Raw genomic sequence first — 21666 nt, forward strand, 5'->3', positions numbered from 1 at the left:
AAGACGGATATCGCGGAGATCTTGGCCATACGGTATTATTAAACCGTATACCGTTGGAAAGGCGTCCCCGATTTATGGCTTTCCGATAACGCCGGACCGTTTATATCCGAATTCCTAAACACTTTAAACGAATTGACAGGAATAAAATATAAATATAGAAACGCCCGCCACCTTTAAAATTAGGGCAACGTTGAAATTACCAACGCTAAATTGGATTAGAAAATGCGCTTTTATATAGACAAATACCAAACGAATTGGCGACGGCATATTCCCGCTTTCGATTTCGGCCATAATTCGTCCGTTTACGCCTTTATTAGCATGGTACCGATCGAAGTAAAAACCGGAATTCGCCCTAAAAACCCGCTTTTTTTACTTTTACCCGAAAAAAACCTGGAAACCGGTTAACAATAAAAAGCGCTGGAAATGGTCCGCCAAGCCCGGCAAATTTAGGAATTGGCCCGTAATAACGGATTCGGAACGCAAATAAAGCAATAGAGGCAGGCTAATAAAAAACGGCGACCGGTCGACTTTACGGTAGGAAATACGGTTTACGTTAGTAAAAAGGGTTTTTCCACCGAAGTTCTTACGACCAAATTGGATTTGTAAAATGCAGGACTATAAACGATTTTCGAGGAAAAGGGCCACAGCTTTATTTTCGATACCCTTGCCTGGTATAAAGGTAATAAGCTGTTCCACGCCAGCCGATTGCGTAAAGCAGTAACGGATCCCTTACCCCAATAATATTAAAAGCCGGAACCACCGGTCGAAATTAACGGAAAACCGGAATAGGAGGTGGAGCAAATGTTGGCCTCGCGACTATTCGGACGAAAAAAGACGTTACAATATTAAATATCGTAGGTCGGACTCGACCCTAACGAAACATGGTATAAGGCCCGCGATTTGAAAAATTCACCAGTATTGCTGGATACCTTTTACAGGGAATACCCGGACGCAGCAAAACTTCCGGTAAATTTACAATAGTAGATCAAAAGCGTAGTAAAGGATGTTTTTGCGGAGGACGGACCCGAGGATAATGTTGCCGAGCACGATGCGAAAAAGACACGAGAGCGGCGGAAGGCCCCGAGGAGACACACGTGACAAATTCAAAACTCTAACCGCCTACGTCGATTAGGCCTTGGAGGGGGGTAATGTGAGGATCAGGCCCCCAGACCTAACCTTAGAATCGCCACTCCACTCACCAGCCACGCTAAGCCCAGGGCGCGTAAAGGGTCCATTAACTCCGGATTTAAGCGCGTCTCTCCAGCGCTCCGTCAATTGTGATTTTTTTCTTTTCCTCAGTTTAGAATTTTCGTCGATAGCGCCTAATACACTGAGGTTCTCCAATGTATGCCTGGCCGTGACACCTAATACACTGAGGTTCTCCAATGTATGCCTGGCCGTGACAGTTACAAACGTTATACGCATATTTTTGTAAATTTCAAAAGTCAGGGAGCATTAATTATATAGTTATTAATAATTTCGGCCCAACTCCGGTCCTATATAAAATTGTGGATTATATATAAATAAGGGTGAACCTAATTACTGTGACATTTGGACCATGAGATCACCAGACCCTAACCCTGACCCCTGACCAACGACCCACCAGGGTGATACCTTTATCGACGTCGCGTCAAGCTCAGAACTTTGTTTGTTTCCTTTCCTTTCCTTAGAGTAGAATCTTCGTCGATAGATGCCAATAGACTAGCTTCCGTGCTATGCTTACCCTGGCCGTGACAATTACCTGCATAATAATGCAAATAATTAACATTAGCAAAATATAATTCGACAATATTATTAATGCTAAATATCGCATTTAATAAATTAAATAAACTTTGCATTTTGCTAAAGCTTCGAAAAAGTCAAGTTGAAATAATAAATAAGTTGGCGTTGTTATAAAATCGACGCGTTTCCGCCTTTATCGGTTTAATTTCATGTAAAGAACAATTTGCTTCTTATTTCAGACATACAAACAATTATCCACTAACGGAAAATCGAAAGTTTTATTTGCAGCAATAACATTATATTTACAATTAAAAACTTTTGCACAATTCATATTATTTTTGCAATTATGCTTTTTTATTCATTTATATTTTATTTTCACACCGTTGCAATTTCGGCCTTCACCAACATTGGCACCTTTTCATACCCAGTTTACAATTCCAATCCAATTCCAAACCATATCCACGGAGATTTAAAAAGGCGGGCTTATATTGAACCCTATTCCCAATGTTCAAATTCGCAGGACTCCGAAATTCGTGCCGCGCTAAAAAGGTAAATTGAAATTCTTTAAGACAAATTCGGAAAACAATGTTAAATATTTTGTTTAGTTGTGCCGAACTCGCCTCGTGGGCCTATCACGCCGTTGAAAATGACAATCGGTTATTTGAATTGATTTTTAAAACTGACAGCACAAATATTAAAAACTGGGTTCAAAATAATTTTAACGAAATTTACAAGGAATGTAACAGGGACGCGGACGAAATTTCTCTATCCTGCCACGATACAAGTGTTTATACGTGCGTCCGAGAAGGAGTTCATCTTTTGGGCTATGCAAAGATGTACGAAAAACAAGTTGTTTTATGCCCTCATTTCTTTGATCACCCCGTAAACAGCAGGGAAATCACTGCCCAAAACCAAGATACAGTTATATTGCATGAAATGCTGCATATAATTCTAAGTAAGTTTGCTTTTACAAATTAATAAAATCTTTACAAAAGGTTATTCATAAATATTTTCAAAAACTAACAATTCAAATTTTTATTTAGATGAGTGGGAAGATTATGGTTACGAATGGGATGGGATTCACAAGTAAGTTGTCGAAAAACAAATTTGCTAAAATTATTTTATATTGATAAATTCTAATTAATATAAAGTTTGGATAGTACAACAAGTATTAAAAACCCCGACAGCTATGCTATTTTTGCACAATGTGCACGTTATAAAAATTGTTAAATAACGTTAGTGTTGGAATAAAGGGAATTGTCACGGCCAGGCATACATTGGAGAACCTCAGTATATTAGGCGCTATCGACGAAAATTCTAAACTGAAGAGAAGAGAGAAATTACAATCGTCGACGCGCTCAAAAGACGCGTTTAAATCCGGGGTCAGTGGACCCTTTATCCGATCCCTGGCTCGGCGTGGAGCCGAGTCGTGATTCTGAGGGTAGGTCTGGGGGCCTAATCCTCATATTACCCCCCTTTAAGGCCTGATCGACGTAGGCGGTCAAAGTTTTGAATTTATTACGTGTGTCTCCTCGGGGCCTTCCGCCGCTCTCGTATCTTTTTCGCATCGTGCTCGGCAACATTGTCCTCGGGTCCGTCCTCCGCAAAAACATCCTTTGCTGCGCTCCTAATCCACTATTGCAAATTTACCGGAGGTTTTGTTACGTCCGGGTATTCCCTGTAAAAAATATCCAGCAATATTGGTGAATTTTTCAAGTCGCGGGCCTTATACCATATCTCGTTAAGGTCGAGTCCGACCCACGATACTTAATATTGCAACGTCTTTTTTCGTCCGAATAATCGCGAGGCCAACATTTGCTCCACCTCCCACTCCGGCTTTCCGTTAATTTCGACCGGTGGTTCCGGCTTTTAATATTACTGGGGTAAAAGATCCGTTACTGTTTTACGCAGTCGGCTGGCGTGGAATAGCTTACTACCTTTATACCAGGCAAGGGTGTCGAAAATGAAATTGTGGCCCTTTTCCTCGAGAATCGTCCATGGTCCTGCATTTTGCGAATCCAATTTGGTCGTAGGAGCTTCGGTGGAAAAACCCTTTTTACTAACGTAAACCGCATTTCCCACCGTAAAGTCGACCGGTCGCCGCTTTTTATTAACCTGCTTCTATTGCTTTATTTGCGTTCCGAGTCCGTTGTTGCGGGCCAATTCCTAAATTTGCCGGGTTTGGCGGACCATTTCCAGCGCCTTTTGTTACTAACCGGTCTCCAGGTTTTCTTCGGGTAAAGGTAAAGAGAGCGGGTCTTTAGGGCGAGCTCCGGTTTTTGCTTCGATCGGTACCATGCTAATAAAGGCGTGGACGGACGAGTTATGGCCGAAGTCGAAAACGGGGATATGCCGTCGCCAATTCGTTTGGTATTTGTTTATATAAAAACGCATTTTCTAATCCAATTTAACGTTGGTAATTTTAACGCTGCCCTAATTTTAAGGGTGGCGGGCGTTTCCATATTTATATTTTATTTCTGTTAATTCGTTTAAAGTGTTTAGGAATTTGGATATAAACGGTCCGGCGTTATCGGAAAGCCATAAATCGGGGACGCCTTTCCAACGGTATACGGTTTAATAATACCGCATGGCCAAAGTTTCCGCGATATCCGTTTTTTTTCCCGGTAAGGTGGTTAAAAATTTGGTTAATCGGCAAATAAAAACCCAAACGTAATTATAACCTTTTTTATCTTTGGGCATATTTTTACCGTTTACCATTACGTACTGCCAACACCGTCTAAGGATTTCCAATGGGTGCAATAGCCCAGGCGTTTTATTATGTCGTATTTTATTGCGTTAACATTCGCGACAATTTTTAATATAACGTTTGACGTTTCGATTTCGGTCGGGCCACCAATAGTCCTTTTTTAGGCGGTTAAAGGTTTTATTTTGGCCTTTATAGCCGAAAATTTTGGGTTTATAAATTTCGCGGATAAAAGCCGTTTTTAAGAAGATTTTGCCATCCTGGATAATCTCGGGTACCGTTAATAAATTGTCGTGGTAACCTAGGTTTTGTTTTAGGTTTTCTTCCAGGATAAGGGCCACCAGGTCAATTCCCTGCGGTGCGGAAGGTTCCAAATTGCTAATGGTTGGAAAAGGTTCGCCGGGTCGGGAGTCGATCTTTTTTGGAGGGATTAGTGCAATGGTGCGGTCTAACACAGTTCGGGCCTTGACCGTAGGGTTGTCGATGGTTTTGCGCGAAAGGGCATCGGCTACCACATTATCCTTACCGGGACGGTATTTAAAGGTAATATCGAAGTTGGCCAGGTAGTCCGCCCATCGTATTTGGCGAACGGATAAAAGTTTTTTGGTCGACCAATAAATTAGGGCCTGGTAATCGGTAAAAACACAAAATTTGGTACCTAATAGGGCTGGTTCGAAATTTTTTAACGTATTAATTACAACTAATAGCTTCTGGTCCTAAATCGGATAGTTTTATTTAGCAGGGGATATAATTTTGGACGAATAACCGATTGGCTTCCAATTGCCATCGTCCTATTGCTGTTATACGATACCGGCGGTGGCCCTACTATTGGCGTCGGTATCCATCCTAACAAATATACCGGGTTTGAAGAAACTTATTACGGGGGCGGTGATCACCAGCTGTTTTAGCGTTTCAAAAGCAGATTTCTGCTCGGGGCCTTTTTCGAACGGGACTCCCTTTTTTAATAATCGGGTCAAAAGTTCTATTTGTTCGCTGGCGTAATGGCAGAACGTCCGAACGAAATTACATAAACCTAGGAAGGATCGTACTGCCGAAACGGAGATGACGTCGTCCCATTGCCAGCTGGTAATGGCTTCGACCTTTTTGGGGTCGATGCGGATACCTTTACCGATCTTTAGAAGTAAACCCAGGTACTCGATTTCGAAAACGCCGAAACTTGATTTTTTAATATCGCCTTAAAATCCGGTTTTATATAGCCTGTAAATAACCTTTTCGGTTTGCTTAAAATGGATTTGTTCCGATTTATCCTCGGTGTAAATTAATACGTCGTTTGCGTAGGCGTTCGCGAAAACGTCCAGCAATTTATTAAACTAAACGTTAATAAAAGTTTGGAACCAGGCGGGTCCGACCTTCAGTCCAAAGGGTAGGATTTTCCATTAAAATGTGCCTTATCGCGTTTTAAACGCCGTTAAATACCGTGATTTCGGATCCATTAACAATCTGTTAAAAGCTCGAATAATGTCGATTTTGGTTATCCTCCGGGCTTTTCCACATTTGCTTAACGTCCCGGCTACGTCGGGGGCAAATATTTGTCGTTTTTTAATAAATTTGTTTACCCATCGGTAATCCATATAAAAACGCTGCTTTTTCGATTGCGGTTTAGGAACGAACAAAATCGAAATTGCGGTTTTTTCCATTATCCGTTTAATAAAATCGATCCTCAAAAGTTCGTCGATAATTTCCTTTTCCAATTCCATTATCGCGAAAAGGGTCGAATAGCGGGTTGGCCTCCCCTCCAAAAATTTTTCGAATTCCAAAACTACGTCGAAGCCGGGTCGGCTAGGCGGGAAAATCGTCGACGCCTTTTTGGAAAAAAAACCTTTAAAATGGGCAAATGTTTTGGGTAATTTGGCTCGTATTTGCGCGATATGCTCCGGGTCTTCGCCTGTAGGAAATGGAATGGAATGTCCATCGTAAGTCTTATTTTATTGCAGGGCTAATACCGCATTAAGGTTGGTCGTAAGCGTATCGTTTACTGGTACCAATAGTATAGGCTCCGTAGGTAACGGGGATCGCTTCCATCGATTTTAACGTGGGTCGTTAAGGGCACAAATATTTGTTGGCAGGGCTTTATTGGAAACGGTCTTTGGGATAGTCGGAAAAGCGTTAATTTCTGCGATCTAAACCTGGTTTCCGTATTGGCGTTTAGGGCCTTAAAATATTTTACGGACCTGGATACGACGGTTTTTTTGTTCCATTTTACGGTCCCGGCGGATTGCGTCAGCTTGGGCTTCGAGGTCCAAAGGCGGATTTGAACGTTGTACGACGATTGCCGGTAAATATTGGGCCATGGCGGGCAGGTCGTTGGGTCAAACGAAGTTGCGGGTAACTGGGAATAAGCCTATTCGATATTTCGTCCACCATTTTTGTCCGATAAATATATCGTATGCCGTTTCGAAAAGGATAAATTTTTACCGTGGGAATTGTCGTCCGTCGATTTGCAAAATAAGCCGAAAGTATTCGGTGGCTTTTGCGGTAATTTTCCGGTTAAAATTTCCAAAATCCAAAGGTTTGGGGAGCTTTTTAATAAGTAGTTTTAAACGTTGGGCAACCTTTTTCGCGAGGCTCGGTCGAATGGATAAATACATATTTGCTCCGGTATTATAGAAAGTTTGGGCGTTAAAACCACGACCTTTGTCTTATAATCGAATGGGAGCAAAAAAGGTGTTTAATTTAGGTAATTTATCGATTTTAGCTATCTAAGGCACGTAAATTGCCGAAAAAATTTCCGGCAATTTTAGCAATTTTCCGAATCCGACGAAGATAGGCTGTGGCCGGATCGTTTACAAGCCTCTCGATCGCCTTCGTATTAAAGGGCGAAAACGGCGGCGATGTAAGCGGCTTTTTGGGGGTAATTACGTGCCAGGTGCCCGGTTTTTTTGCAAAAAAAGCATTTACCTTCAGTAACCAATTTGGCGTTTTTTTTGCTGGGCGACTTTGGGGCGTCAATGGTCTGTGTGCGGGTTTGGTTTTTGGCTTTTTGGCTGTACCGGCGATTCTCGCGTCGACGCTATTTGCGTTCGGCGTTGGCTAAACGTTTACGGCGCTCTTCCCTTTTTTTGCGATTTTCGCGAAATTCCTTCCAAACGCGTTATTGGGCCAACGCCGAGTTCGCAACTTCTCCGGCAAAGGTTTCGTACGAAATATTTGGGTTTTTGGATAAATTGAAAAACTGGGGGTTCAGGTTGGCAAAAATATGCTTATAAAAAACCAATTTGCGTTCCGTTTTAGTAATATTGGTTTTATCGGCTAAATTATTAACCTTGCCAATAAACTGGTGGATATCTGTTAATTTGTCCGATAAACTAAACTTTAGGTAACGAAGTTCCTTACGGGTTTTGGAGGTTTAATTATTATCGTGGTAAACAGCGGTTAGGGTCGCGACTATTTCGGCCGCGCTGCTAAAAGGTATAATAGTGGATTTATAACGGCTTTGGATAAGGTCGTTGGCAAACCTTTTAGTAAAGGAATTAATTACCGCTATACGGTTTTTTTTTATTTTATAAATTTCGTCGTCCTTTACAAATTTATTTGCAATTTTAATAATTCATTTGTTAAAACGATCCTTATTACCATTAAATATGCCGGGATCGATGCCGGTTTTACGTGCCGTCCTATCGTAAGCAGGGTTTTTAACATTTTGGTTATTTCCGTAAGGCTTAAATGCTACCCGGGCAACGATACCATGGGGCTTAAACTCAGCCCCTCCAAAAACGTTATTTAAAAACGTAATACCGCGGGTTTAACGGGTGGTATTATTATTCCGGGTGGCAAACTGGTTTTTAAATTGGGCAATAATGGCCAAAAAATTTTGCAGTTGTAATTAAATAATGGTAACCTGGCCGGTTATGTTTTCGCTTTCGTTTGCCATTTCGCTTCTTATTTGGGCGGCAGGCGAGGGCGTTTTGCTTGGAAATTTCGGAATTTCGTTCCTACCGTTTAACGTTTTGGCAGAAGGTTGGTGGGGAGGGCTTCGCGCCTCTCCTGGGTACTCAGAAACTGACTCGTACTCGTACGATCCGTCAACTTCGATACTGTCGACTGGCTAATCTTACTTTGTATCGGATTGGGGCTCAACGGGCTTTTCAGGCTTTATGTTGGCGTTGGTAGGAGCGGGCTTTACTGGCTCTGGGCTTACTGGGGTAATTGTAATCTCTCCGTTTTAATCCAAACCTTCGGTATTGGGAATAGCAGTGCCTAAAGCCAAATTATTTGGCTTTACTGAATATACGTTTGTCACGCGTTGGGATTGGCGAATCGGTGGGCCGTAATTTTTACGCGGCGACATTGATTTCGCGAATGGTGTCCTCTATTTCTGTGGCCTAGTTTACCGTCGCGCACAGCCGACGTAGTGAATAATTAAATAAAGGGATTGAACGATATATTTTAATTGCTTTACCAGCAAATTATAGTGAGTTTAGAATTATATCACGGCCAGGCATATATTGGAGAACCTCAGTGTATTAGGCGCTATCGACGAAAATTCTAAATTGAAGAGAAGAGAGAAATTACAATTAACGACGCGCTGGAGAGACGCGCTTAAATCCAGAGTTAGTGGACCCTTTGTCCGATCCCTGGCTCGGCGTGGAGCCGAGTCGTGATTCTGAGGGCAGGTCTGGGGGCCTGATCCTCACAATTTATATGGGATTTTAAATTTAATAAATAAATATGGAAATTAAAAAGAAATTATTTTATAAAATATTTAATTTATTCCAATTTTAATATGGCGTTTTTTTGGTTTTATTAATTTTAATAAACGTTTTTATCCATTTAACGAAATTGCTCCAATTAATTTCGGTAACGGTACGTTCATTTTTTGGAAACCCCAAAATGTAAATATTATAACGGTTTCGAAACGCAATCGTTAAAATTAAAAACCCGTAAAAAACCTTGCGTTCCTTTATGCAATATTTTTTAAATATTGCCTTAAATATTTATTATATTTGTAATAACCAATTATTTCGTTATTTCCATAATAAATTAAATTCCAGGATAAAAAAATGGTCGGTAAAAAGTTGGAATTGCTTTTAAAATTTTTTGGTTTCCCGTTGGAAATCCAGTTTTTTTTGCATAAATTCCTTATAACGTTTTAATTGGCGTATTTTTTTTTAACGTCGAAATCGATTACAGGTTTAATAATTTTTAACGATTCGCCTGGATTATTATCGGTTATCGTATAAATAGTCCAAAAGGAAAGATTAAAATTATTATAACCGGGGATTGGGTACAGGTTAGGTATACGGTAATTAACAAAATATAGGGCAATAATATAAAGTATAATAATTTACGATAGCATTATAATAATAACATTTGGATTAGAAATTAATTTTTAAAAATTTAAGACTAACCTGTTATTTTTAGGATTTAGGAGCCCCTATTTATAAGCGGCGTTCCTATTGCGTTTACGTAACGCGAATTTATAGATTTAGCAGAACCCAGCCCCTAGGGCTGTACGCTAGCATCTAGGCACTAATAAATCTGCACGTAATATAACCGGCCCGATATTAAAATTATTATTTAGTATTTGGATCGCAAAATATTAAAAAATAATTATAAACGGTTTTTTCTTTTTATCGCGGATAATATATTAACAAACGTCCTCCAAATCCCCAAAATTATTATATATATAAACGGTAAAAACCGGATTATCCAAATACGCCAATTTTTAATAAAAAATTTTATATTTAGGGGATTTAATTAATTATATATTATTAATATTATTATCCGGTACAATTTGTTTATATTTCAAATCGACAAAACCAAAATTTACGAAAAATTTCCCAAACCGGATTCTAAAATCCGTGTTATATTTGCGATTTTATTTTTGGATATAAATATAAATACTTCCGACGTTAAACGTATAATATAATTTGGAATATTAATATCGAATAATCCTGCAAATTTATAATAAAAACTCGGAAAAACCGTACGCGGACCCAATTTTAATAATATTATATATTTTTTTGCGTTTTATTAATATTTTGATACCCAAAGTTCGAAAACCAAATATAAGCCCATTATATTAAAAACCATAAATTAAAATTGGTGTAACGGATTCGTGCTGAATGCACGTATCACATGACGTGTTAGAACGACGGGGACACACGTGACCCTCCCTTATATAAACACCCTCCCAGCACGAACAAACAACGGTCTTACACCTTTACCCTTCAGCTTTAATAATAACTCCATTTGGGAACCCAACAGTTGCAGGGCCGTTGGCCTACCCCTTCACATTTATTAAAGCTCGTTTCCCTCTTTCGATCACTTATGAGTTCACTACCAACAGCTGAGGGTACCGCCCCAATAACGGGGATCGCCCTCCAAGAAATGTGGCGGACAATTAACAAACTACAAAAAAAAATCCAATTCCTTTAATCAGGCGTCCCAATGGCGTCAGCCGCGGCCGAGGCCCTCCAAGCCGCGTTACCGCCTCGACGGAAACCCCTTCGGGACCCCCCATCGTACGACGGCTCACCAGCGTCATTCACGGCCTGGCGTTGCGCCATGGAATACAAGTTACGGCGGGACGCGGATTTTATCGGTAACCACCGAGACCAATACGAGTACCTTTGGGCAAACCTGGAACCTACCGTCCAGAAAATCGTCCGCTCCTATTACGAGGTCGGCGGTAAAAATGGGGCCTACAATTACGTCGACTTCCTGGAATATTTGGAGCGTATATACGATAACCCCCATAAACGTGCCCAGGCCTTCGCCGAATTCGAATCGCTAAAAATAAAACCAGGCCAATTTTTCGCCCAATTTATTACGATTTTCGAAAGGATTTTAGCAACGGCGGGCGGGCTTTCCTGGTCGGACGAAGTGCGGACAAATTTCCTGCGCTTTAGGGTTTCGGCCCGAATTAAGGAAGCATGCGTGGGACGGGGTACCGCAAATGGCTCGTACCTCGACGCGGTGGCAACTTATCGCCAAGTGGCCCAGGATCTGGAAGCCTTCGATTTGGAAAAACGGTATGGCCAACACCGCACCCAAGCAACCACGACCCCGAGGCCTGCAAACGACGGGGACACCCCAATAACGGGCGTTAACGCCTTGGGGACAGGCAGGCATAATCTGCCCAAAGGCAGGCGCCGGCACGGACGCTCTCCGGTTCCAGCGACGACGGGGGGCGAGGCAAGACAACGCGCCCCCTGGGTCTCACAGGAGGAATACCAGCGGCGGCGCGAATTAGGGGCGTGCCTCCGTTGCGGGGACGCCACTTACCAGGTGGCAGATTGCAGGCTCGCAGCGGCACTACGCCCGAGCACGACGGTTGCCGCGATGTCACCTAAAGACCCTTAACAGGGAAACGAATAACCCCTGATACGAGATTTAATTAGGGGCTTAAGCCGGGTAATACAAAGAAAATGGGAGCCGCAAAGGCGGTAGGGATAATAACCGACGGCGGCGAGGAAAAGATTTACCAAACCATAAATGGTTTACCTTTTTTTATCCCCGTTTTTTTTAAATAATTTACAATTCGTTAATGTACAAGTGGATTTAGGTTGCGAGTATTACGCGGCGATGAGCGAGAAATGCGCGGTTCGGTTGCGGGTCGACAGGTTTCCGTTGCCCACCCCGCGTTAATTGGGCACCGCATTGGGTCGCGCGTTCCCAATAATACGGGAAATTGCGAGATGCGAAATGGACGTGGATAGGTGGGTAACGCCGATATTATTTTACATTATCCCGGGTTTATTCCGGGACGTAATATTGGGCCTCCCTTGGATAACATATAGAGGGATTTTTTTCGAGGCCGACTATAGCAGGTTCCGTATCGGGGTAGCAAGGGGAATACTGGTCCGCGAATTATTGGCGCGACGGATTTAAGATAAACCCACCGTGGTTATCGGCAACGTGTTTTTGGCGGCTTGCAGAAGGGCAAAACGGAATACCCCCGGACAAATGGAATTTGCAGCGACCTTTTTACGCGAAATGGCCCAGGTTTTGAGAATAAGTGCCACTACCACGGGTAATTCCGGACCGACCGAATTACCTAGGAAGTTGGCCGGTTTCGAGGATCTATTCGACCAAATCAAGGCGTCCGGACTTCCCCCATATAAGGGGCAGTTTAACTACCATATCCAATTACGAAAGGACGACCAAGGGCGTACCCCGGCGTTGCCCTGGGGACGGTTATACCATATGCCCAAGGACCAACTATTGGAATTACGGAAACAGCTGGTAAATATAATGGATAAAGGCTAAATCCGAGCAAACTTCTCTTTAACGGCGGCACCAGTGTTAATGGTCCGTAAGGCGTCGGGAGGGTGGCGCCTCTACGTCGACTACCGGGCATTTAATAGCATTACGATACAGGACCGCTACCCGTTACCACTGATTAAAAAAATAATCCGCTCCCTAGCAGGAGCCAGATGGTTTACAAAGGTGGACGTGCGCGCCGCCTTTCACAAAATAAGGATGGCAGAAGGCGACGAACACCTGACGGCGTTCCGGATACGGTTCGGGCTTTTCGAGTGGCTGGTATGCCCTTTTGGCCTAGCCGGGGCACCCGCAACCTTCCAACGCTACGTTAACGGGGTATTGGGAACCATTTTGGGCGATTTTACGTCGGCGTACCTGGACGATATATTAATTTATTCGTCAGGCTCCAAAAACGATTATTGGCGGAAGGTCCGCCTAACCTTCCAAAAACTAAACGACGCCGGATTAAATTTGGATTTAGAAAAAAGCGTATTCGCGGTAAAGGAGGTAAAATACCTGGGATTTATTATTAAAACAGGAAAAGGGATTTAAACGGACCCGGAAAAAATCCGAGCGATACGGGAGTAGGAGGCATTTACCCGGCTAAGGGGCCTGCGAGGATTTCTAGGGTTCGCCAACTTTTACCGAAATTTTATCCAGGACTATTCCGCCTTGACCGAACCATTATTATCGTTAACAAAAAAAGGAATACCTTTCCGTTGGATTCCAAAAATTAATAACGCATTCGAAAAATTAAAGAAGGCCTTTTTCCAAACCCCAATCCTCGCCCAATAGGACGACGTGGCAAAGATTAAAATCGAAACGGATTGCTCCGGTTCGGCTTTGGGCGGCTGCTTATCCCAAAAAGGGGCGGACGGATTATAGAAACCAATGGCCTTCTACTCGGCGAAATTATCCCCAATATAAAGGAATTACACGATCTACGATAAGGAATTTTTGGCGGTAATAATATACCTAAAAGCCTGGGACGTAGAATTGCGAAATGTCCGCCAACCGTTCCTAATTTTAACGGACCACAAAGCATTGGAATATTTCTCCAAACCAAAAAAAGTATCCGAAAGGCAAATGCGGTGGGCAGAAACATTCGCCAAATTCCATTACCACCTCCGTTTCCGTCCTGGGCGATTAGCGACAGTCCCCGACGCGTTTACCAGGAAAAAGCAGGACAAATGTTACGAGCCAAGGCTAACCACCGTACTACGCCCCTCCCACCCGGTAACGACACTGGCACCGAGCCAGACCAGCCCCCGGATCCAAACCAACATATTACCCACCACCCCGTTCCCACAGCCGCACCTGGCCGCCCTTTGGCAAAAAGCGCTGCGGGAGGACCACATATACCACGTACGCTTAAAGGCGGTTAGTAACGACGCGCGACGTTTCCCCCCAAAAGCCGAGACGAGGGCGCAGATTGCGGACTGCGCGGTCAGCGCGTTGGGCATACTCTTATACCGGGGACGCCTATGGTTACCAAACTGGGAATCCTTAACCACCGCTGTCCTCTAAAGGACCCATAAGTCCCCCATCGTGGGCCACATAGGCCCGGATAACACCTTCGCCGTTTTGGCAAAGGATTACCATTGGGACGGGATGGCAGAACACGTAAGGCGATTCGTCCGCAATTGTGATATATGCCGAAAGTCGAAACCTTCCCGACGCCTTCGATAAGGGTTGTTATAACCTTTACCAGCGCCGGATAGGTATTGGAAACAAATTTCCATAAACTTTATGACGGACCTACCCGGATACGACGAGGCCGCCCCCCGGTATTTAATGGTTATAACCGATAAACTGTCCAAATACGTACAGCTAAAGGCAATATATTCGATAAGGGCAGAGGATTGCGCAATCAGGTTCAAAACGGCATGGTAGCGATTCCGGGGCTTTCCCGACCAGATTATTTCAAACAGGGGGTCAAACTGGGTGGGCGGATTCTGGACGGAGCTATATAAACAAACAGGGATCCAACAACTGCTTTTTACAATATACCACCCCGAAACCGATGGCGGTATAAAACGAGCGAACCAGGAGGTGCAACATTACCTACGAACCTACGTAACGTTCGACCAAAGGGACTGGCCCGAACATTTGGACGCAGCCCAATTGGCCCTTAATAATAGAAACTCCTCAATTACGGGTACCAGCCCGAATAAACTGCTACTGGGGTTCGACATCGAGGCCACCCCGCTCCGGCAACCCCCGTCGCCCGCTCCCTCCACGAGCCCAAGGGGGCGCGCGACCCATTTTATCGAGCACCTACGCCAGGGCACGGACATCGCCCAGGCTGCTATAACATACATGCAACAACGACAAGAGGCTGGGGCGAACTCGTCTCGGCGCCCAGCAGAAGTATTTAAAGTAGGCGACGAGGTATACCTTAACCTCCGCAACATACGCAGCAACCGCCCGTGCCGCAAGCTCGACTACGTCTATGGGAAATACACAATAACCGCGGTACCCACGCCATTAACAGTCACGTTAAACGTACCGGGGGGCATTCACCCGACCTTCCACGTGGAGCTGGTCGAGTACGCAGCTACCGACCCGCTCCCCTCTCAATTACGCACCGATGTTAGGCCGGGGCCGGTAATAACGGCGGACGAGGAAAGGGAGAATAGGAAAAACGAATGGGAAGTGGAGGAAATTCTGTCCGCAAAAAACCGCAGGGGGAGGGGCCACGGCCGTATGGTACTGGTTAAATGGGTAGGCTACGATAATCCCATATGGGAACCCCTAAAACACTTCGAAGGCGCACAGGCCATTAACCGATTCGAGGTACAATGGGGCGATATACACACAAACAACGGTCCGGGGGGTGGACGATCCCGACAAACCACCATAAGGGGCCAAAGGGCCCAAAGGCATACCTATAATACTAGGGCCACGCGGATTGCGCGCCTCGCAGCACAGGTATCAGGAAGGACAAGAAAAACTTTAAGCCCCTGGCGGGGCGAACACATGTTATATTGGCCCGAAGGCCGGGGAGAGTCCCCCACTAAAAACTGGCGACGACACAAAGGCGTACGAGGCGTAACAAAAAGACAAGTCCCACCCACCCACCCACCCACGGGACGGAAAAAAGCCCACCCACCCGCCCGGCAATTAAGCCACCACAAAAGCCCCACCACGGGCACACATTAACGACGGCCGTACTCGTCCATCTTTCGGTCCAGTTCCCGGTCGCTCAAATAATGGCCCGGGGGCGAATCGAACTCAGGGTCATCCAAAGGATCGCCTTGAAAAGGACCCGCCTCCGGGGCGGGAGTCTGCCAGAAGTAGGAGGGGACCGCGGCAGAACGGTTGCGGAGGGCGCTAAATCGGTCATAGGAACCGCGACGACGAGGGTCGCCGGACGCGCCGGCACTGGGGCGGCGGGAGGGGGTGCGGCCGAGATCGCCCCTAGCGGACTCGGAGGTTCTAACATGACGGTAACGCTGGAGGAGATCGCGGGAACGGATTGACGAGCGCGAGGCGGGCCGCAACTGCCGGATGGGAGCCGGCGTTTAACTCTGCTGCTGAGCAGCGGCGAGGGCGAGGATGGCTGCGTTGGTCTCGCGCTGGACGGCGACAGCTTCACGCGCGTGACGCGCGTGTGTCTCAAGGGCCTCGAAATGGCGTTATTGGTTGCGCTCCTGGGCGCCGACACGTTAGCGCGGCGGAACAAAAGTTAGAGGAGGGCGGGACTTACTTCGAGGTAGTTCATGCCCTGGGCGAACCCACGGGCAAGCTGCTGCGTGGCCTTGCTACCACCACCATTGCCATAAATAACAGCCATGCTGCCACCACCACGGTCACCGCCCGAAGCGGTTACGTTCTCGGCATCGCGCAAGCGATGGTACTCCCTTAGATACGCCGCGCGAGCGACGTGAAACTCGTCCGTCATGCGGACGCGACGGCCCGACTTCACAATGCGGCCTCCCTCTTTCTCGCAGGGCACAGCAGCGGCGGCGATGTGCTGATTGCGATGCATAATTCTTTGCAGCTCACGAAATCTGCGGCGGAGGAGCGGGTTCTTGGCGTGCAGGGACTCTCCATGGTCGCAGGCCGATTTTTTGCCTTTGCGGCACTTGTTACAAGCCGTGCCGTCAGGGCGGGGGGCGCAATCGAGGACACCAGTAATTTTCGCCGCGTTAATGCATGGGAGACAGGGCGGAAGTTGCTGCTCAGGCGCAGCAAGCGACTCGTCGCTGGAATCACCCTCAACGACGACTGCGCCCATGGCGCGGCGGGGTTTCTGCACGACATGTCAGCGGGGAAAAGCAGGCGGAGGGGGAATACCGGTGCGAACTTACTGCGGGAATATTGGGGTCGTTATGGCCACCCGACAGACCGAAGGGACGTTGAGGGGGCTTGCCCCCTCCTCCAGAAGCACCGGTCATCGTGCCACTCGACCTGGCAGCAAACATGGCGCGACAAGAACAGACGGCGGCACAACAACGGATGCAGGCGAAAAACGCACAAAAGATGGGCAGGAGTGAGATCAAGGCCGAGGAGAGAGCTGACGACGAGCCAAAGAATAAGTTGCGAAAAACGAAGCGTGGCGGCGAGGTTGCGCGAAGATAAAAGGTCGTAATTCAGAAAAAAGAGAGAGGTGGTGGAGGAGAAGTTGACCGAGAAAGAAACGAGAGCGCGGAGAAAATAAGTAGGGTGAAAAATTTGCTCGCAGTTGCAACAACAAACAAAGGGTGCGAGGAAAAACAAACAGCGGGCGGGCAGACAAAGAAACCTGCTCACCACCAAACCGCAAGCGGGGCGACAAAGGGGAGTCCGCGCCCCGGGCCAACCCAGGGCGCGCCCAGGCATGACCGCGGACTGAAGGTAAGGTGAGGACGAAGTGAGGACAAAGTGAGAACGGAGTGAAAAGGGGACAGGAGGGGTTTATAAAAGAGGAAGGCACGCGAGGAGGGAGCGGGTGGGGAGCACGGACCACGGTCCCAACCAGCACCATAGGAATAATAGCCCAGATGATTGGGCGAAGCCGGCTGACATAGCATCGAGGTAAAAAAGGAGGCAACACGGACCACGGAGCGCGACACCCTGGGCCCGGGCCGACCCGCCCCGTTTAAAGAGGGCGCCCAAGGAGGCTATGTAACGGATTCGTGCTGAATGCACGTATCACATGACGTGTTAGAACGACGGGGACACACGTGACCTTCCCTTATATAAACACCCTCCCAGCACGAACAAACAACGGTCTTATACCTTTACCCTTCAGCTTTAATAATAACTCCATTTGGGAACCCAACAGTTGCAGGGCCGTTGGCCTACCCCTTCACAATTGGTAAATAACCCGTTATATTATACAAATACGTTAATAATTTCCAAATTACCCAATTAAACTTTTCGACATATTTCCAAACGAAATTATTTCGTATTAATTTCCCATTTTTAACCGAATTAAATTTAAATAATAATAACCGCGTAAAAACCGCGGAACCCAACCAAATGAATCCATTTAATATATTCGAATTATATATTCCGTTCTATTAAACGGTACGGGAAAAAACAAATAAAAAACATTTAAAAAAACAAATATTAAATATATATAATTTCGCTAACGTTATTTATTTTCGGCGCGTTATTTTAAATTTTTACAAAGACCAGATCGATTTATTATAATGAACCACCGCCAAAATTACTGCAACGTTTATTATTATAAAATCGAAATTTTACCCATTTTACCTCCGAAAAAGCAAATATATAAAACGCCGAAAAATATACCAAAAAAAATTTTTATATTAAAATAATTGGATAAATAGGGTATTTATTTTGTAACGATTATATTTTTCCCAAATCCGCGGAAATTATATAATTTATTTTTCCAAATAATATTATTAGGAAAAAAAATTACCATTTTCGCCAAAACATTTATTTATTTTTATAATTGCGTTTGGTCGAAAAATAATATATTGGAATATTTTTTTATTTTACAATTCTATATATAATTCGAATAATATAGCGATTATTTTTTAAATAAATTTCCGAAAATTTACGAACGCGGGTTAAAAAATTACGATTTTTATATTTAATAAAAACGGGCGTTAAAATACGGGAACGTGAATATAAATGCTTTTTCGCAACCGGATAATTAATTATATATCCAAACCGCGAAACGGCGAAATAAAAAATAACGAATTAAATAATAAATATTATAATTTTAAAACGTACGCAAATAACGCGAAATCGAGGACCGGATTATCGAACCAAACGTAATTTTGTAAAAAAACGGGCGTATAAATTTTGGCCGTTCCCCGTCCCTTTTATATATATTGGATTATTAAAATATATACGCGCAATACGGCGAATCGCAACAAATATTCCCATTGGCCTTTTATAATATTAATATTATAATTATATATAAAAAAAATTAATATATAATTGTTGTCACAGCCAGGGTAAGCATAGCACGGAAGCTAGTCTATTGGCGCCTATCGACGAAGATTCTACTCTGAGGAGAGGAAAGGAAACAAACAAAGTTCTGAGCTTGACGCGACGTCGATAAAGGTATCACCCTGGTGGGTCGTTGGTCAGGGGTCAGGGTTAGGGTCTGGTGATCTCATGGTCCAAATGTCACACTACCCCCTTCCAAACCTCGTATGTCGACGCAGGAGATCATGCGAGGCTCTTGTCAAGTTAACCATGTTGTCGCTTTTTCCTTTTAGCATTCAACTCTCCATGCTCTGCCATATTATCCTCCTGATTCGGTTCGTCCAACTTATCCTCGGCAGCGGCTTTTATCCAGATTGCCAATCGCTTCGGCGGTCCTGCGGCATCTTTGTACTTTTTGTGGAAATCGTCAAAGGCTGTCGCTGAATTCTGGAAGTTTTCAGCCGGGTACCACGTGTCGTTTGGATCACATCCTTGCCATGCGACCTGGTATTGCAATGTCTTACTCCGGCCAAATAATCGGGACGTTAGAACTTTATCGACCACAAACTCTGGTTCTCCGTTAATCTTTTCTGGCGGAGGCGGCTCTTTTTTCTGTTGTGGTAATGGGTCCATTGCGGCTTTGCGGAAGCGGTCTGCGTGGAACAAGTTTTTTCCTTTAAACGATTCAGGTACGTCCAGAACATAGCTATATCCTCGTTCTTCTAGAATCTGCCATGGTCCGGTCCACTGTGAATCCAGTCTGGTCGTCGGTGCGGTCGTCGGAAACCCTTTTTTCTTGACGAAAACATAGTCGTTAACCCCAAAATCTACTGGTCGCCGCTTTTTGTTAGCTTGTTCTTCCTGTTTCGCCTGCGTTTTTAGCGCGTTTTGGCGAGCCAACTCTTGGACTTCTTTAGTCTGGCGGACGATCTGCAGCGCTTTTCGTTTCTGGTCTGAATCAACGGTCGTGGTTGGCAGGTCGGTGGACAGCGGGTTTCGGGGTTCGGTCCCGAGCACTACCTTTAACGGGCACATACCAAAGCTGGAATGCCACGCGGCGTTGTGGGCAAAATCCAAAGCAGGCAAATGTACGCTCCAACTGGTCTGGTATTTGTCGATATAAAACCGCAGCTTTTGGTCCAGTTCCTGGTTGGTTATCTCTACGGCACCTTGTGTTTGAGGGTGCAGGGCGCTGCCGTGTCGGTGTTTAGTACCCGTGAGTTCATTTATCGTCGCCATGAATTCGGAGATGAACGGCCCGGCGTTGTCGCTAATCCAAACGAAAGGTACTCCTAGGAAACGGTATAAGTATCGGTAATATCGGGAGGCCAGGATTTCTGCTGTGTCGGTTTTCTGTCCTGCTACGGGTCTCGTTCTTCGTGCTGGTCTTGTCGGTGCTCTCTCGGTCTTTGCGCCTTTCTTGTGCCAGTTGGTTGCTGTAGACGGCTTTGGTAACGTACTGGCAAAACGTCTCGTAGTCTATGTCGATGTTCTCACTATCGTGCAGCAGACGGTGATCGAGGTCGGCGGGTATACATCCCCACAAGGTTTGCTTCCAGTCTTCTTCCCGAACCTTTGCTTGCTGGGCTAGTGAATTAAACGTGGCAATAAACTCGTGGATATCTTGGCCCTTGCCTAGCTCAAACTCGTGTTTCTTAAGGGCTTCTCTGGCAGCTATGGACTGGTTGGGGTCGTGGTACATGGACTCTAGGATTTGGATCATCTCGGCTACTGATGAAAAGGGGCGTGTAACTGAAACGTAACGAGTAATCATTGCTTTCTCGGCTTTGTCCTCGAGCAAATTCATCAGGTAACGCATCCGACTTTTCTCGGTCCTAAAAATGGCGACATCTTCTTCGAATTTGTCGGCCACCTTTATCAGCCAGCTATCAAATTGCGTCTTGTCTCCTGCGAACTTTGGGGGTGAATCGGCTCTGGCTTTTGCTTTGTCATTGTAAATAGGGTTGATGCCGCCTGTTCCTTGGAACTCGGTAAAGGCTGGCCAAGCGGCCATCCCTTTTGCTTTGAAACTCGTTCCGCCGAACGCACTTTCCACTGATGGCTCTCGGTGCCTTAATTCTCTGTAGGGCCTGGGGCTGGGTGTGTCGTTTCTCAACGCGTTTCTTAGCCTAAGTATTTCCGCTTCTAGCCTAGCGATCTCGCTGGCTGGGTCGTTTGCGTCGCCCATCATTCTGGGGTTGTTTTCTTGTGCGTTCACGTTGAGCTCCGGGGACCGCGAAGAAGATGCAACTTCGATTTCGTCCTCGACACTGGACTTGGTGCCTGGGCGAGAGTCTGTTTCGCTTTCTGATCGGGTCGGGTCGTCGATGGGGCGGTCTGTTTGCTCCGTCTGGTTCGTAATCAATCTTTGTGATTTCCTGCTCGCAGGTGGATGGTCCTTCAGCCTGGGCATAGGTCGGATCGGTCGTGGTCGGGGACTGGAATTGACGTTCCTGTCGAACTCCGGTCGGGTCGGGTCTGTCGGGTGCGGATTTATTTTCGTCGCTCGCCAGCGGCGTGAAGATAGTTTGTTGCGCCTTATTTGTTAATCGCTAGGCCAGCGATTCTTTAGAGAGTAGAATTGTGTCACGGCCAGGGTAAGCATAGCACGGAAGCTAGTC

General features: G+C 45.4%; 2 protein-coding genes across 2 annotated transcripts; one reads left to right on the top strand and one right to left on the bottom strand.

Moving 5' to 3' along the window:
- Positions 1-2068: 2068 nt before the first annotated feature.
- Positions 2069-2952, top strand: PgNI_07991 (uncharacterized protein; the record flags this gene model as incomplete). Its single annotated transcript, XM_031127993.1, has 4 exons — positions 2069-2271; positions 2328-2677; positions 2766-2808; positions 2874-2952. The coding sequence occupies 4 exons, from the start codon at positions 2069-2071 to the stop codon at positions 2950-2952; spliced, it is 675 nt and encodes a 224-aa protein (XP_030979392.1).
- A 6869-nt stretch (positions 2953-9821) lies between these two features.
- PgNI_07992 (uncharacterized protein) lies at positions 9822-21458 on the bottom strand (the record flags this gene model as incomplete). The annotated part of the gene is made up of 2 exons (XM_031127994.1): positions 9822-9840; positions 20506-21458. The coding sequence occupies 2 exons, from the start codon at positions 21456-21458 to the stop codon at positions 9822-9824; spliced, it is 972 nt and encodes a 323-aa protein (XP_030979393.1).
- Between the last annotated feature and the right edge of the window lie 208 nt (positions 21459-21666).

This window comes from Pyricularia grisea (assembly GCF_004355905.1).
Source record: "Pyricularia grisea strain NI907 chromosome V map unlocalized Pyricularia_grisea_NI907_Scaffold_6, whole genome shotgun sequence".
NCBI classification, from domain to species: domain Eukaryota; kingdom Fungi; phylum Ascomycota; class Sordariomycetes; order Magnaporthales; family Pyriculariaceae; genus Pyricularia; species Pyricularia grisea.